This window comes from Phalacrocorax carbo, chromosome Z (assembly GCF_963921805.1).
Source record: "Phalacrocorax carbo chromosome Z, bPhaCar2.1, whole genome shotgun sequence".
In the NCBI taxonomy this organism is placed as follows: domain Eukaryota; kingdom Metazoa; phylum Chordata; class Aves; order Suliformes; family Phalacrocoracidae; genus Phalacrocorax; species Phalacrocorax carbo.
Window position 1 is genome coordinate 4,498,480 of NC_087548.1, and position 15,820 is coordinate 4,514,299.

General features: G+C 41.2%; 1 protein-coding gene across 6 annotated transcripts in view; it reads left to right on the plus strand.

The window, feature by feature from the left end:
• Positions 1 to 15,820, plus strand: part of LOC104045335 (E3 SUMO-protein ligase PIAS2) — a 35,023-nt gene that overhangs the window by 7,365 nt on the left and 11,838 nt on the right. For 5 of the 6 annotated variants that reach the window (XR_010370469.1, XR_010370468.1, XM_064437807.1 and 2 more), the window contains exons 2-6: positions 2,207 to 2,678; positions 6,373 to 6,457; positions 7,091 to 7,141; positions 7,269 to 7,359; positions 11,786 to 11,920. Coding sequence is in view for 4 of the 6 variants with exons in the window: in XM_064437807.1 (XP_064293877.1) it covers positions 2,207 to 2,678; positions 6,373 to 6,457; positions 7,091 to 7,141; positions 7,269 to 7,359; positions 11,786 to 11,920 (834 nt within the window). In the remaining 2 variants the exon portion in view is untranslated. The remainder of the gene's footprint in view (positions 1 to 2,206; positions 2,679 to 6,372; positions 6,458 to 7,090; positions 7,142 to 7,268; positions 7,360 to 11,785; positions 11,921 to 15,820) is intronic. The other variant, XM_064437808.1, reaches the window with a different exon arrangement.

Sequence of the window (15,820 nt, forward strand, 5' to 3'; positions counted from 1 at the left end):
TTTTTTTAAATGCCATTGTTTAATTACTTCCAGTAGAACTCAGTTTTTGCAAGACTTCTTTCAAAAGCATATGTAAGATTTTTGTGTTGATGGACAAAACTTTTTTATATACTCCCAAGCATTTTTAATGGAGGTGTCAATTTAAAATCTTGCTGACTATGGTACTGAAGTCAGCCTGTGTGTTCTAATAAAATGAAATCCATCTTGTAACAAAATACTAGTTTGTGGAATTTCCACTAAAACATTAGCTATTTCAAGGCATGTTTGACTGCACATTTCACCTTGATTAACTTGCAGGAATGCACAGAAGGCAGCAGGCAGGGTAATAGACAGTATACATGCCATTTTCTTAATCTTACTATAAAGGATAATTTTATTCATTTGCATTCTGATGATGGAATCCAGAATAATGCTTACTGCCTGCATCTGAAATAAAGGAGCTGACATTGCTGTCAAGCTTATGCAACTATCCATGGAAGCATGTAACATGAAGTTCTCGGTAAATTCTTGAATGTCAGTATAATCTTTAACATAATTTCTCTTTTATGTGGTGTGACTATAGCGTGACTTCGCCGTACCCAAACTGGCTGTCTGGAAATGTTGAAATTCAGTATCTGAAATAGGATAACCTCATCCCCTCAACAATGAGGAAAGGGTGTGCCTGATGAGAGTACTACCACAGTATTTTAGATGGTTGTTTTGATATGCATGAATAATGTGGTCCTTGAAAAGGCAGGTCCTGGCCGCTTGCTCCTGCTGTCTTGTAACAGCACAAGTTCAGTTTTCATCTGGCTCAATTTCCTCATCTGTCTTACTGTAAAAAACAATTTTCTCAACATAAAGGAGAGAACAGGGAGCAAGCAGCTAGGGGCACAGGGGGAGTTCAGACGACTTCTCGGTGGCTGACTGCGTGGTTGTAGCATAGCTGTGTTAAAACTTCAGCTGAGGTGTAAATGCTGTAACTGTATAGTAAGGGTTAGGGAAGGTGAACCCAAAACATTGTGTCTTGAGTTGTATCCCCTCTGAAATCAATGCCCAAAGCTTTAAATGTTGTATATTGGAATACTATTTAAAAGTCAACAATGTACTTTTGAACTGGTTTTAAAAATCTCTTTTATCATCCTAGATGTCTATTACTTCATACTTTCTGTTAGGGCCTTTGCCTGCCAGTCCTCGGGCCTGGAGTTGGTACGGTACAGCAGTACAGATTGAAGTCGGATGTTCTTTCATCTTTAAAACTTACTCTCCTTGTTACAGTGGAAGAGTCCCACAGAAATGCGAAGGAAGTTGCTTAGAAGAATTCTGGATGATTTTATCTCTCTCTGAAAAGAGAGCTTGCTCACAAAACTGTGAGATGATGTGCCTATACTAAGTTACTCATTTGTAGTAATGGATGGAGAAGATTGCTTCTTCTTGCATAGTGGGCTTTTTTTATTTCTCGTTTTATTTTTTTAAAATGAGAATCTTTCTGTTTATGAGCTTCATAGTTGTGGAAGACAGGATTGAACTAACTCTGATAACCAAGTAAACAGTATTATTTCCTTTGAAGAGATCCTTGTACCAGAATGTGATATGAAAAGGACAGGAAGTTTTCTGTGATGTTCTAGAAGAATCAATTATGTTGGTTAAACAGTTTGTTAGTATGATATAATGTAGCTTTTTAAAAAGTGTCCACCTTGCTGTGCTGTCCTTTCAAGAGTGAAACCTGATGTGCCTGTCTGTCTGTGCATGTTTTTAACATGTTGCCCGATATAAAGGATGTTTTAGAATAAACTCTGCAGAACTTAAACAGTTGCTTATTTTATTTCTTAAAATGTGTTGGAAGACAGGTGATAATAATGATTCATCTGATTTTTGTTGTTTGTTTCATGAAGTGAGACATATTTTATGTTAGAGCTCACACTTCTGCCTGTGAATTTAAGATAGCACTGCACGGGTTGCATTAAGATGTTGCTATTGCTATTGTTTGAGCATGGAAACAATTAGAAGTCTTTGAAATCAGTAACATGACCAAACTGAACCTTGATCCTGGACACTTTGTTTCTTAGCTTTAACTGTACCCTTGTGTCAGGTAAGGGTATGGGTAGTTCTTAATATGGCAAGCGTGAAACTGGACTGATGGAAGTTCAGATGCTTCACCATGCTTCTCAAAAAGGCCTAAATAGGGTACTGTTGGTTCACCTGTGCTTCTTTCTTGTCTTTCTAGAATATGATATCAAGTTTTCGTGTTTCTGAACTACAAGTGTTGTTGGGGTTTGCTGGACGTAATAAAAGCGGGCGGAAACATGACCTCCTGATGAGGGCACTGCACTTACTGAAGAGCGGCTGCAGCCCAGCAGTTCAGATAAAAATCCGAGAACTCTATAGGCGTCGGTACCCAAGGACGATTGAAGGACTTTCAGACTTATCAGCTATAAAACCTGCGGTTTTCAATTTGGACAGTAGCTCATCTGTTGAGCCTGACTTGGCTGTTGCTGGCATTCACCCACTCCCTTCTACTTCAGTCACGCCTCAGTCTCCTTCCTCGCCTGTCAGTTCTGTGCTCCTCCAAGACACTAAGCCCCACTTCGAGATGCAGCAGCCATCCCCTCCGATTCCACCCGTTCATCCCGATGTTCAACTGAAAAGCCTACCTTTCTATGATGTGCTTGATGTGCTCATAAAACCTACAAGTCTAGGTAAGTGTTTAATAGCTCTGCAGGTCACTTAATTAATGAAATGTGTTGCTTATGACAGTACTAAGTCCGGACTTAAATGGCTTTTTGCATGGGGAAAAGTGGAAACTCCCTTCCCTTTTCTCTTCTACCCTTGTCCTTTCCACCACTTGTCCCCAAAAGTGCCAAGCCACGCTTCAGAAAAGTGTTCTCTTCTATAAATGTTACATGATTAAAGATCTGTCTTTTGACTATTAAATAATAGAGTAGAATACTTCAGTTGGAAGGTACCTGCAATGATCATTTAGCTGCCTGACCATTTCAGGGCTGACCAAAAGTTAAAGCATGTTGTTAAGGGCATTGTCCAAATGCTTCTTAAACACTGACAGGCTTGGGGCATTGACCACCTCTCTAGGAAGCCTGCTCCAGGGTTTGACTGCCCTCTCGGTAAAGAAATGTTTCCAAATGTCAAGTCTGAACCTCCTTTTGACTGAAAGATTTGGAGCTGAAGTCTCTGCCTGGTACAAGTGAGGAACACATCTGTCAGGGCCAACAGGAAAAGAATTTCAGGGTCAGTAATGAATAAGTTGCAACAACATAAGGAGAACAAGTTTGTTAGCTTGTGTTTATCTCGCTGCAACAATTCTGCAGGTTGCATCTGGCACTGAAATAGATACTTTGTGCAACAAATGATCAGTGTTGTACTCAATTTAATGATGGTTTTCTCAGCCTATTGGTTGTTGCCATACTCTAATTGAAAATGTAGAGTGGACCTTTGTCTGCCAAATAACCTGAAACCTCAGTTTAACTTCCTCAAATGCCTCACTTCTAAACGTATTTATTTGGAAATACATTGTTTTCTGTCTTGAAGGTCAGCCTGTCTTACTGTACACAGTAGAAAATGTTCCCTATGTATTTAATAATATTGCTTAGAAACACTTCAACATTTCGCAAGCTGTTTGCGTCCTCTTAAACACTTTAGCTTCTTAACTGAAACTGAAAGTCTTTTAGGCTGTGACTTTACCTCAGCGAGGCATATACAGATGATTGGTCATCCTCCAGTATGCTAAAGCAGCAAATATTACTAAAAAGCATTATTTATAATGCCTGTTGTCACCTTTGTGTGTCATGCTACCGTGCTCAAGAAGAGTTTACTATTGAACCCGTGTATTGGTACAACAGCTTCTGTGGTGTTGGACAGCTCTGTGGCTCATGCTGCCATTACCTTTACAAAGATAATCTGTCAGTGCCACGATGTCCTGGCTAACTCCTCCTTATGTTCACTGAGTGCAGTAGCTGAGTATCTTAACTAGCTTCCTGAATTGTTCTGTATTATGTGACACCTGTTGGCTCATAGCTAACCAGATCGGTTGCCAGCCACATAAGTCACTCTGTCCCATATAATGCAGCATGTGCTCTGCATTATATTTCTGCCGTGGAGTTACCTTTTTTTTCTGGTTAGTGATATCTAGATGTGGTGGTGATATGCTAGAAATTTCCTGAACAGCTGTTTTCCTCAACTTTGGAAATGATCCTTTTTTTAACCTGAAAGAAGAACTCTTCCTTAGGGGTGTCACTGTTATTAGAGCTGCATGTAGATTCCTCTTTCCTTTGAAGACTGTAGGCTCTTTGCATGTTGCCCAGTCTTCGTGGGAGCGAGGATTATCTAGTCCTGTAACACTTTTGTGCTGGGGACCCCAGAGCCTGACATGGACCTGTTGGGGTGGGTCCAGAGGAGGGCCACGAAAATGATCAGAGGGCTGGAACACATCTCCTACGAGGAAAGGCAGAGAGAGAGTTGGGGTTGTTTGGCCTGGAGAGGAGAAGGCTCTGGGGAGACCTTATTGCAGCTTTTCAATATATAAAGGGGGCTTCTAAGAAAGATAATGAGACACTTTTCCCCAGGGCCTGTAGTGACAGGACAAGGGGCAGTGGTTTTAAACTGAAGGAGGGTAGATTTGGATTGGACATAAGGAAGAAGTGCTTTACGATGAGGGTGGTGAGACACTGGAATGGGTTGCTCAGAAGTTGTGGATGCCCCATCATTGGAAGTGTTCAAGGTCAGGTTGGAGGGGTCTTTGAGCAACCTGATCTAGTTGAAGATGTCCCTCCTCTTTGCAGGGGGGTTGGACTAGATGATCTTTAAAGGTCCTTTCCAACACAAACCATTCTATGATTCTGTGACATGGGTGATGGGGACAAGGTTAATTTAACTGAGTACTTGCCTTCAAATTCTTTCCAGAGCACAGTACCTGAAGATGGCAGCAGCCAGAGCTACAACTCAGATCTGTGTGAGGAGGAGTGGGGAAATGAGATGTGAGGAATGGCTTAATGTGCAAATAATGGGCCCTTCTGACATTAGAAGGATATGAATATTGGCTGAAAATCACTCTAACATTGATTCATGAGCAAATTTGGAAATGAGGCTTTATTTAATATTTTTAGATTGATATGTGTAGCTTGTAGTCCCCATTAGTAGACTGGGGTGATTGGGACATGGAAAAAACCAAGGTCTTGTGTTTGAGAATTAAGGATTCAGAAATCAAATGGATCAGAGAGCTAGGAGTATAGTCTGCTTCACTGCGACTCTAAAAGGGATGAGTGTAGGTGGTATTTTGTGCTAATATGAGAACATGAGAGCAGGTGTAGGTGTGCGGTTTAGTTTTAACCCACATTCAATTCAATAACAATATTTCCATGATCTTTTACATGTGTTCAAGTATTATTTTAAAATATAAAATGCTGTCTGGTGTGTGTGTATGTGTGCATGTATGCACAATGTAGCTGTTTTGAATTGCTTGAGGAACTTGGTGTGCGTGTTTGCTCCACCTGGGTTCTATTTCATGCTTGTGTCCTTTTTGTGTGTGTTTTCTGGGCATAGAGATCATATTCTCTGAATGTCACTGTGTACAGGAGAGTCTAGTGCTTCCAAACTTGTCTGGTTTAGTTGTGCTATTTTTACATTTGTCCTCCTTGCTGGTTACTTTAAACTGTTGGACAAGTCCAGTCTACCTTTATTTCAGGTCAAGATTTTTAACTTTTCAAGTTGACAAAGTAGAAAAGTAACATGTGCGTACTGTGAACCCTTAATACTAAAATATTACTGCTTCCCATCACTGACAGATAAGTAGGATTCTGATATGAAAGTTGTATTTATTTTTTTGCTAAATTCCACTGAGGGGTAATTCTCAGACGTGAAATCTAGCTGGCTTCTCTGGCATATTAGGGGTTGTGCTCCCTTCCTTCCTCCCCAAAGGCTTGGTTACCTTTAGCTGTTTCTGAATTGAGTAAATTTCCAGCTGTCCATTAATAACTTCTGGTGCATGTTCTCTTCTTGCAGTACACTAAAATAGTTGTAAACATAATCTCTGTGGTACTCTTTTCATCAGGTAACTGGTGTTGTATCTTGTTGTGTGACGGTTTGAACCTTTCTCCCTTGGGAGAAAGGATTATAATGCGGCTTGCCAAGCTGCTTTAGTACTGAAGTATAACGTGATATTAAGCCATCTGAATATAGTTGAATGAATGATTTGTTCCATTGCTTTCGTGTTGACGGTTACATGCAGTTCGACCACAATTTGATTATATAAAGTGACTTATGCCTTGTTACAGGAAAAACTCAATTGCAGATCCTGTTTTAATCAATGACTTCAATCACCATGGTTAAACCTCTTCTGTTTTGTGTTTTTTTTTTTTTTTTGTTTGCTTGTTTTTCTAGTACAGAGCAGTATTCAGAGGTTCCAAGAGAAGTTTTTTATCTTTGCTTTAACACCTCAGCAGGTCAGAGAAATCTGTATTTCCAGGTAAGGAGTAAGTGTGGCATAGCATGGGTAAACTTTTGCAAAATTTCAGGAGAAAGTGTGGGGTTTTGTTTTATTTTATGCATCATAAAAGCTTGCAGATGCAGAGTGATAATCCTCACTGAAGTTATGCTGAGTTTATCTGTTCTGTTTTCTTCAGGAACTACTGGGCACAGAATTTATGTGCAGTTGGGATAAATCCTACACCACTAAAGAGTTAACAGTTACTTGGTTCCAAATAATTGTGACTAGAGAGGTGGTAAGCTTGTCTTCCCTGCATGTTTCTTGGCTGCAGGAATGGAAGGCTGCGTTTATCTCTTGTCCCAGGGTTCATGTTGCAAGATCTGTGGTGTAAGCCAAGAGAATTCATAGGGTTTTTTCCTCTCTGGCAACATCATACTTTATTGTTGCTATAAACTCCTGACAGAGGATGCTGATCCTTAAGTCCTGCTTAACTTGCAGTAGCTAAACAGAGGTGTCGCTCGTAAGACTTGTTCATAGCTCAGTAAAAGTCAAATAAGAGCAAAGTTAGTGATGTTGGGGCAGGCATGCCAGTTCTTTCTGCATCTGACTGGAATGATATCTGCTGTCTAAATGGGTACTTTTTTTTTCTTTTTCCTCCTCTTTTTGTCACAGGGACTTTTTGCCAGGGGGCAGGAGAGATTACACAGTCCAAGTTCAGCTAAGGTACCTTTTTTTATAGTGTTCTCTTATAACTTCTTAATTGGTTAGTTTAACATAAGTCTAGATGTTTGTGGGGACATACGAATGTGGTGACGCTTGAAAATGATGCTTTCTCTTTTGGGGAATATAGGTTATGCCTAGCAGAGACAAGCTGCCCTCAAGAAGATAATTACCCTAATAGTTTGTGTATTAAAGTAAATGGGAAGCTGTTTCCATTGCCGGTAAGCTTGTTTGTATGTGTTTGACTTCTTTGTGACTTGGGGTGTGTGTGGTGTTTGTTTTGTTTGTGGGTGTTTTGGGGTCATCCCCAGTCCCTGTCCCCCCGTAATGTTAGCTTGCTAAAACAATCAAGCTTTTTTTATTATCATCACTTAAATTTCTCTAGTTACTAATGTTAAGCATATGGTTTGTACATTTGCTGTGTGAGATAGCCATTACTACTATTAATCACATTACAGCTCCTGCGTGGATTGTGTTTTAGCACAGTTAACACAACAAAATATGTCAAAAACGAACCAGTGTCTGCACGTGGAATCCTCCTTGTAGGTCTTCAAACTGAGTTTATTTAACTCGATTGATAGTAACCCTCACTGCTTGAGCTATCTATATTTGCTATTGGCTTGAGTTCCTTCTTGTTACAAGGGAATGGTATCACCTTCTGGTGTACAAGTTTGAATGCTGCTCTGCGTCTGTCTGCTTAGAGCAGAACTCATTGCAGGGATGAAGAACAGACATGTTTTAGGGTTCCTAGCATTCTAGTATTTCCTGATACTGGAAAAGAACAGCGTTGGCAGTCATACACTTTACTGGTGTCTAATGTTGCAAAAGTTAGTACGTAGGCAGGGTCACCTCAAGGCTTGAATGTATACAAAAAGGGAAAAGCACTCTCATTATTCTTGAAAAAATCTCTGGATATTTCCAGGGATTTTGTTTTCTCTGGAGAAAAATCTCTGTACAACAGAACAGAGAGAAACTCTTACACAACCCATTCTGAAATAGTTTTGGAAGCTATAGAAGATGGAAAAAGTAGTAGTACAGAGGTGTTTTTTCAGCAGTGGGTTTGGAAAAATGCTGTGTGGAGAGAGGAGGTGTGGAACTTCTTTTTCAGAATGTTTGTCACCTTCTTGGTGTGTCAGATGTGTTGTCCTGTACCTTCCCTCCTGCCACATGCAACCATGACTGCTTTTTTTTTTTGCCTCTACTCATTTGCCTCATCTCACTAAATGAGACACTCTTGCTTCTCTTCCCTCTACTTCTTTAACCATTGCATCACTGTTCTTCTGTCTGTCTTCAGTGTGTAAGAGGATTTCTTTCATATGTTTTCCGGTCAGTATTTCCTGCAAATGCCAGTTATGTTTTCTGTGATTAAACTTGAGGGTTTTCTCCTTTCTTCTGCAGATTGTCTTCCTTTCTTTAAGCAACCCACCAAAAAGAATTGGGTGTGATGTTATCCTGGGGTTGTCAATGTCTGCTGGTTCTCAGTCTTGCTAATGTAGTTTACACCCTGCTATGCTTTGTTATGCTATCCATTTCGTGCACAACCTATGTCACAGTCATAGCAAAAATTGTAATCTTGGATTGTTGCTTTGCTTTAGATCTAAGTCCTTTAGGTTCTTCCTGCACATCATAAGGTGATTCTTTAATCTGTTCAGCAGAAACTTTAGGTGAGAAAGTGAACAAATAACTATTATCTTGGCAACTTCCTTTCCTCTCCTTCAATATGAGCTGAATGACGGATATAGTCTCAGTCCGAGTGTTCCTGCAAGCATTTTTTTGTTGATTTGGTCACTGCCTGCATCCCTCTGGTGGTTCCTTTCTCTTGCAGGAAATGTAAGATAACTTCTTTGCCTCAAAGACCGCTATTGTCCAACTCAGTGTTGGTGTTAGGTCATTAATCAGCGATGCCAGCCTCTATTGCCAACTTGTACAGTTAAGTGAGTACTGTTATGTCTTTCCCTGGTATAGCAGTTCATGCCGCTGCAGATGGCTGTAAATTATTCTTGGTCATCTCCTTGGCTGCAATCCTTACCAGAAACTTCAGAAAAATGCTGCCAGTGTGCCAGTACTGCTTCAGGTTGTGCCAACTCATGTTAACATGGTGTTTTCTTGTATTCCTATAACTATCTGTGTCCCCCTTTTATAGTGTTGGTTCTGACTTACAAGGAGTAAATGTAGAGCCTTGCATGCTGGTTCCTTGGCAAGTAACCAGGATTTTGTACATCATGTACTAGAGCAGGTGGTTCTCCTGGTGACTTCTCTTGTAGGCGAGACAAAACACAAAAGTCCAAAAAGGTAACTTTTCTTCTCAGGGTACCTCCATAGACCACCACAGGTCTCTTTCAAAGGACAAAATCAAATATGTCAGGTTGGAACTAGCCAGATAGAAGAGCAGTCACACTTTCTGTTGATATATTTTCTGGCTATTTCAGATTCTACCTGCTTTGACTAATATGGTTCTCGCAAGAAGCGTGGAAGACTTAAAGACCCAAATAATGTAGGCACTTGATAACCACTAGAATTGGCAGCCCAGCTAAACAGTGCTAGACCGTGCTGGCTGTGGTAGGCAAGCAGAATGCTCTTTACCGAAGTCCTGGAAGGCTAGGAAGGGAAGGTTTTTGAAGTGTTCTAGGAGTAGAAAACTGAATCTGATCTCAATATCGTTGCTCTGTGGAAGAAAACATCAAAAGCTTGACTGGAATGAAGTATGTGTACTGCAGAGCCTGTCTCTTAAAAAAAGGAAGAAAAAAATTGGGAAATGTAAGAGAACGTGCATCCTTGCTCTCTTGAAAGCAAGGCAGCTTCATTTTAGGTTGGAGGATTATTGTGGCTGGTACAGTATGTGTGAAAATACTCTCCTAAACATTGCAGGGATGGTGTGCTCCTCTGCATAACCTCATTATAAAGTCACCATAGTAGAGAAAGGCCTACTACAGCAAAGCAATTGGGATATATACTCTCTAAATGGCTGCAGCTGTTATGTCTGATTAAAGAAATGGCAAATCATTCATTCTTTTGTATGGGGACTACTGACAATTTCACATTTATCTGCTGCCTCTGCACACGTGTTAAGGTTTCTGATAGCTACTGGGTCACTCATCATCTGGGGTGAGAACCATTTTAGAGTTCTTCAGCAATTGCTCTCTGCCACTCTGGCCTGGCAGACCTGCCTGTAGAAGCTCTGAGTCCCTGTTCTGTCACTGCAAGCAAGAGTCCTGTGTGAAATTAATAAAGGGCAGTGGTGAGGCACAGCCAGGGCTTGGTTGTCAGGTGAAACGTATGGGCTAGTAACAGAGCTGCTTCGGAAACCTCAGAAATGATGTGACAATTATCAAGTCCTCCTTGGATTAAAGGCAGTGATTATCCTATGGTATACTTGACTAGCGGGTGGAAGAGGCTGTTTATTTCTGTTTTTTTATTTCCAGTCTTAGTGTCTTTCAAAGTAACTCTTTTTCCAAGTACTAGGCTGTGAATGTGTGTGTTTCTCTGGGTAAAAAAATATATATGTGTGTGTGTTTTTTCCAGCATAGCCTTTCTGGGAGAGTTTCTTGCGTAGAACACCACCAAATGAAATCTGGCAGTCAGTTCTGTGCAAGACATAGGGCTGCAATCTTTTATTGGCATCCTTCTGGTACAGGATGAGTTTCTGAGATGAGTGGACTGCAGGCTGTCTGTGTGAGCTCAGAACAGAGATTCTCAGAGCTCCTGTTAGACTGGCTTGCTTTCATAGTGACAGACATAGGGCAAGATAAATAAGCTGCAGTTAGGCCATGTGCTCCTTCACAAAGCACAAGTACTTCTTCCTCACGATATGCTGGAGGGTGTGTGCTGGCCTAGAAGCAAAAGGGAACCAGGCTGCTCCTGATTCAATTCGCACATGTCATGTAGGAGATAAAACTACAGAGAAAAGCGGTCTTGGTTATGGAATTCTTCAAAGCTGAGCAACCAAAAATAAACTTGGTAATTTATTTTACCAAAAGAAACCTAGTTTATTTTGTTTCTGCAGACAACAGCAAAGCCTATTAGCTCTTAAATACAGCTGATATTCCACATACAGCTCTTCCTCAGGGGCCTTGGCAGGTAATGACCTGTTGCCAATGGGGCTGGGTATAGTTGATATGAGGCAAAGCAGACACCAAGGAGATGTGGAGTTGTTGGAACAAGACTTTATTTTTTTCTTAAATAGAATCAGTGTTTTCTGGCTGTGAAACACTGAATTCACTCTTCATGACTTGCTGTGTTTGTCACTAAGGCTGTATCCTTACAATGTTCTCTCTTTCAGTGGGGTGGGGGGAAAAAAAGGATAAAGCACTAACATTGTGGGGTTTTGTTTTTGTTTTGGTTGGTTGGTGTTTTTTTTATCTTCCAGTAAACTTACCTGGACCAAAACAGCATTCTCTTCTACCTTTTCAGCACTTCTGCAAAACCACTTTAAAACAGAAAATGCTTTAAAATTGTGGTTTACTTATGGTATTAGACTGTCAAAGACTAATGTTTCTCAGAATAAGTGTAGAACTTAGTCTCCAGCCTAGAGAGCCTCTAGGTTTACCTGCTTCCCATAGACCCGTTTAAAACTAACAAGTCTGTTGCAGCGGGTTTCAGAGTACAGCAGGGAGATGGTAACGCTTTCATTGTCCTTTCTTCCCATAGGGCTATGCTCCACCGCCAAAAAATGGAATTGAACAGAAGCGACCTGGGCGTCCCTTGAATGTAACATCTCTAGTTAGGTTGTCGTCAGCAGTGCCAAACCAGATTTCCATTTCCTGGGCTTCTGAAATTGGAAAGGTAAACTGTATGTTCTGTAGGATGTGAAAGTTACCTAAATAACCTCATCTAGTGTTCCTTCTCCCCTACTGCCTGATGTTGCTGGCAAGGCATACACTAGCAAGTGTTTAGTATTAGGTGGCTGAACTTATTATCAGTGCCAGGAAACAAAGTTTGCTCTAGAAGTGCGACTGTTTACAGTAACATAAGATTTGCATACAGATGGTGAAGGCTTCCTTATAGAAACCGCGTTCGAAAGCCTGCCGTTAGGTGATGCCTGAAATGTGTGTCAAAAATATCAAAATCTTTTTGTGGTGTACCACAAAAATAGTACCAAACAGTTCAGATGTGACAAAATAACAAAAGGAAAACCTACTTTCTTCCTTGTAGCCTGATGGTGTGAAAAATTAAGTTACGTAGCCATGTATTCTAAGGTGTGTTTCTCAGTATCTGTTTTAACTGTCCCTTGGAGAAGGCTTTTTAGACTGACCAGATGTGCCAAGGCCGTGGGTGTGGAGACATACATTTGCTTTTGAGGTTTTTTGTATTTTCTAACCAAGTAATACTAAGTAGTTTTACAAAAGCAATTTCTATTTTGTAGGAAGAACTGGTTAATGGATATTTCCATCTCTATTCTTTTGAGATTCCTTTTTTTACATGAAAATGGCCTGAGTTGACTTTAAAATTTTACTTGCAAATAAACCAAACCAGGCATGGAATTTCCAGCTCAGAAAGCTCTTAGATGGCAGGTTGCTGGGAAGGGTTTACTGGGGAGGTGTCAGGCTGCTGGTGTCAGCTGTTTCTGGGCTTGATGGATCTCAACCGTGCTTGGCTGGACCATACTCATGTGGTGTCTGTGTTTGTAATGCAGGATATCTGAGCAGTGTGTGTTTTCTTCCAAATGAAGCGTATTCTGGAAATTTCAGTGACTTGAGGCATAAGTGACTCAGTGTGGGGAGGGATGGAGAGCTGGGGAAAAAAATGAAAATTGGAACATCTTCATAATGCAATTCTGAACTTGATGGAAGCTTCAGTGGGGGAAAAGCATGCTAGGCTTCAGGTGGCAGGAGGTACAGGGGCTGGTGACTGAAATGTGATACCTGTTGCTTTCTAGTGCCTACAGTCATTAATCATAGTTGAAAAGGAATTAGCCTTTAAATGGCTGTGTGGCTGTTTAGAAATCCCCCTATGGATTTCCTAAGGAAAGAAAGGGAGAGCATGAAGAATTTCTGAATTCTTCTTAGGTTTAAATAGCTATTGCAGCAGCCCTTTCAGCTGTTGGTAAGTCAAGAACTACTTATTCCTCTATCTGTGACTAGTTACGTAAATCCTTCTGGATTCAATTATCACAGTAGCTTACCTCTCTTTTTTTCTTCAAAGTCTGTGAACCAGAGACACCACATGTTTCAAAGTGACACTCCAGTAAAACTTTTATACACTAATTAAAATTTATAAAAGAAATTGGAGAAAGCTACTGTTCAGAAAATAAATGAAGGGCAGTGCTGACAGCAAAGTTTTTCTGAAACAGAGGTGGAGGGAGAGATCTAAGCCATTGCTTCCCAATCATAAAGCACAAGAATCTTGAAATAACTGCAGTGTTGTCTGTGGTCTTGGCCTCTCCTGCTGACCCCTGCTTTCTTCCTCCCCTGTATCTGCAAAAACATATTCTCATGGAAGCAGATCAATTGGAGGTTGTCCCAGCATTCCCCCTGTCCTGGTTTCAGCTGGGATAGAGTTAAATTTCTTCGTAGTAGCTAGTATGGGGCTATGTTTTGGATTTGTGCCGGAAACAGTGGTGATAATGCGGAGGTGGTTTAGTTGTTGCTAAGTAGCACTTACACTGGTCAAGGACTTTTTCAGCTCCCCGTGCTCTGCCGGGTGCACAAGAAGCTGTGAGGGGACACAGCCGGGACAGCTGACCCAAACTGACCAAAGGGATATTCCATACCATATGATGTCATGCTCAGTATATAAAGCTGGGGAAGAAGAAGGAATGAAGGGGGGGACGTTTGGAGTGATGGCGTTTGTCTTCCCAAGTAACCGTTACGCATGATGGAGCCCTGCTTTCCTGGAGATGGCTGAACACCTGCCTGCTGATGGGAAGGAGTGAATGAATTCCTTGTTTTGCTTTGCATCCGCGCGCAGCTTTTGCTTTCCCTATTAAACTGTCTTTATCTCAACCCATGAGTTGCCTCACTTTGACTCTTCTGATTCTCTCCCCCGTCCCACCAAGGGGGAGTGAGCGAGCGGCTGTGTGGTGCTTGGTTGCTGACTGGGGCTAAACCACAACACCCCCCCTTGCCCTTGTCACCAAAAGCCGGGAATAAAACTCCTTAATACCGGGTGTATTAAAGAGCCAGCATTACTTTATTCGGCACCAGGTGCATGGGGGATAATTCCTCCTAGTGTGCACACCTACCGTAATTCCTTTTTGACAGTTATACATTAAAGTAACACACCACGCCTATCTAATATGTAATCATTGACCTGGCTGGGCATCCCCTTCTTCCACTGGTCTATATCTTCTCCGCTTAAGTTTAAAGGTACAGTGTGATTTATTTTTTTTTTTAATTTATTTAAAAAAAAAAAAAAATCACTGTGCATGCTCAAGGGGAGTGTGGGGGTAGTCCTTTTGTCCCTCAATTGAGTCGGTGGTTGCAATATCCCCCTGCTGGAATTACCTTTCCCCTAGTTTCCATGCTTCGGTGCGTTCTGGGCCAAGATGTTTCCTGCTATCGCTGCTGACTGATTTGTGGCCTTCCCTTATCTTCACACCCTTCTTTGTAGGAAGATGTTTCCATTGTTAGTCCTTGAAGTTCTACTGATTTGTATTCTTTTAGGAAGTTCTTGTCAATGGGGCATTCATTGCAAATAATGTCTTGTCTGGCCTAAGCATTATTTATTATCTTGTTGAAATTCTCAGGTGTTAGGTGTTAGTCACTACTCCTGACTATGATTCTTTCTTAAATACTGCTAACTCCTGTGCTATTCCATTTCATCCAAGAATAATATATATGTGTGTGTGTGAGGGAGTACCCTGAGTGGTAAAGTTAGTTCTCTGGTTTAATGTTGGTGCTCTGCTCCAAGTATCGGAACTCACGTAGCAGCTGTCACTATTCCTCCTTTAAATGAGACCCTTGGGGATGGTGTGGGGTGTCAGTGGGCTCTCTTGGTAAGGGCTTCTTGGCATGTACTTGACTGAGAGTGGAGGGCTTCTGAGCAAGGGAGGCATTAATCCCACAGAGGTGGTCAGACTTCAGCCTGTAGAATTTCTGTAGGCTATAGAGAGTGCAATGTGTGGTCATTCTTTAAGGGGGGGAATCCATTTTTCTCTAGGTTTTCCCATGCATTTCAATAACTTTATATGCTCATCTAGGTAAGAGCGCACTTTCCTACAGGTGGCAAAGGAAGAGCAGGGCAGTAGGTGTTCTTGTTTAACATTCTTGTGCCATACCCAGACAGTATAGTAGCTATAAGAAGGTGGTTGGCAGGGAGTGGAAATAAGAGATGGCAGGCTGTGTTTGTTATACAGATGAAACCATTATTATTTCACAGTAGTTGGGACTTGGAGAATTTTCTCTTCATTAGTGACCTTGAAGAGAGAGTGAACACTGAACAAAAGCTGGCAAGTGGTGTGAATTCGGGAAGAGTAGTAAATGCTAGGGAATGTGGCCAGCCTCAGGGGAGTGGATATGTGCAGTGAGGCTTGGCTTAAAAGTGCAGAGCAAGCTAAAGAAAAGGTACAGTGAAATTGGTGCAGTTGTGTGCCAGTTGATGGTGGCGTGTTTTGCGCTTGAAAGAGCATTCATCTTTTCTTTTGTCACCTGATTGTCTTTGAGCTCACCACTAACAGATTGACACTGAAAAAAGGGAAGGATTTAGGAGACAAACTCGATAAGTTCTTAAAGACCTCCTCCTTAC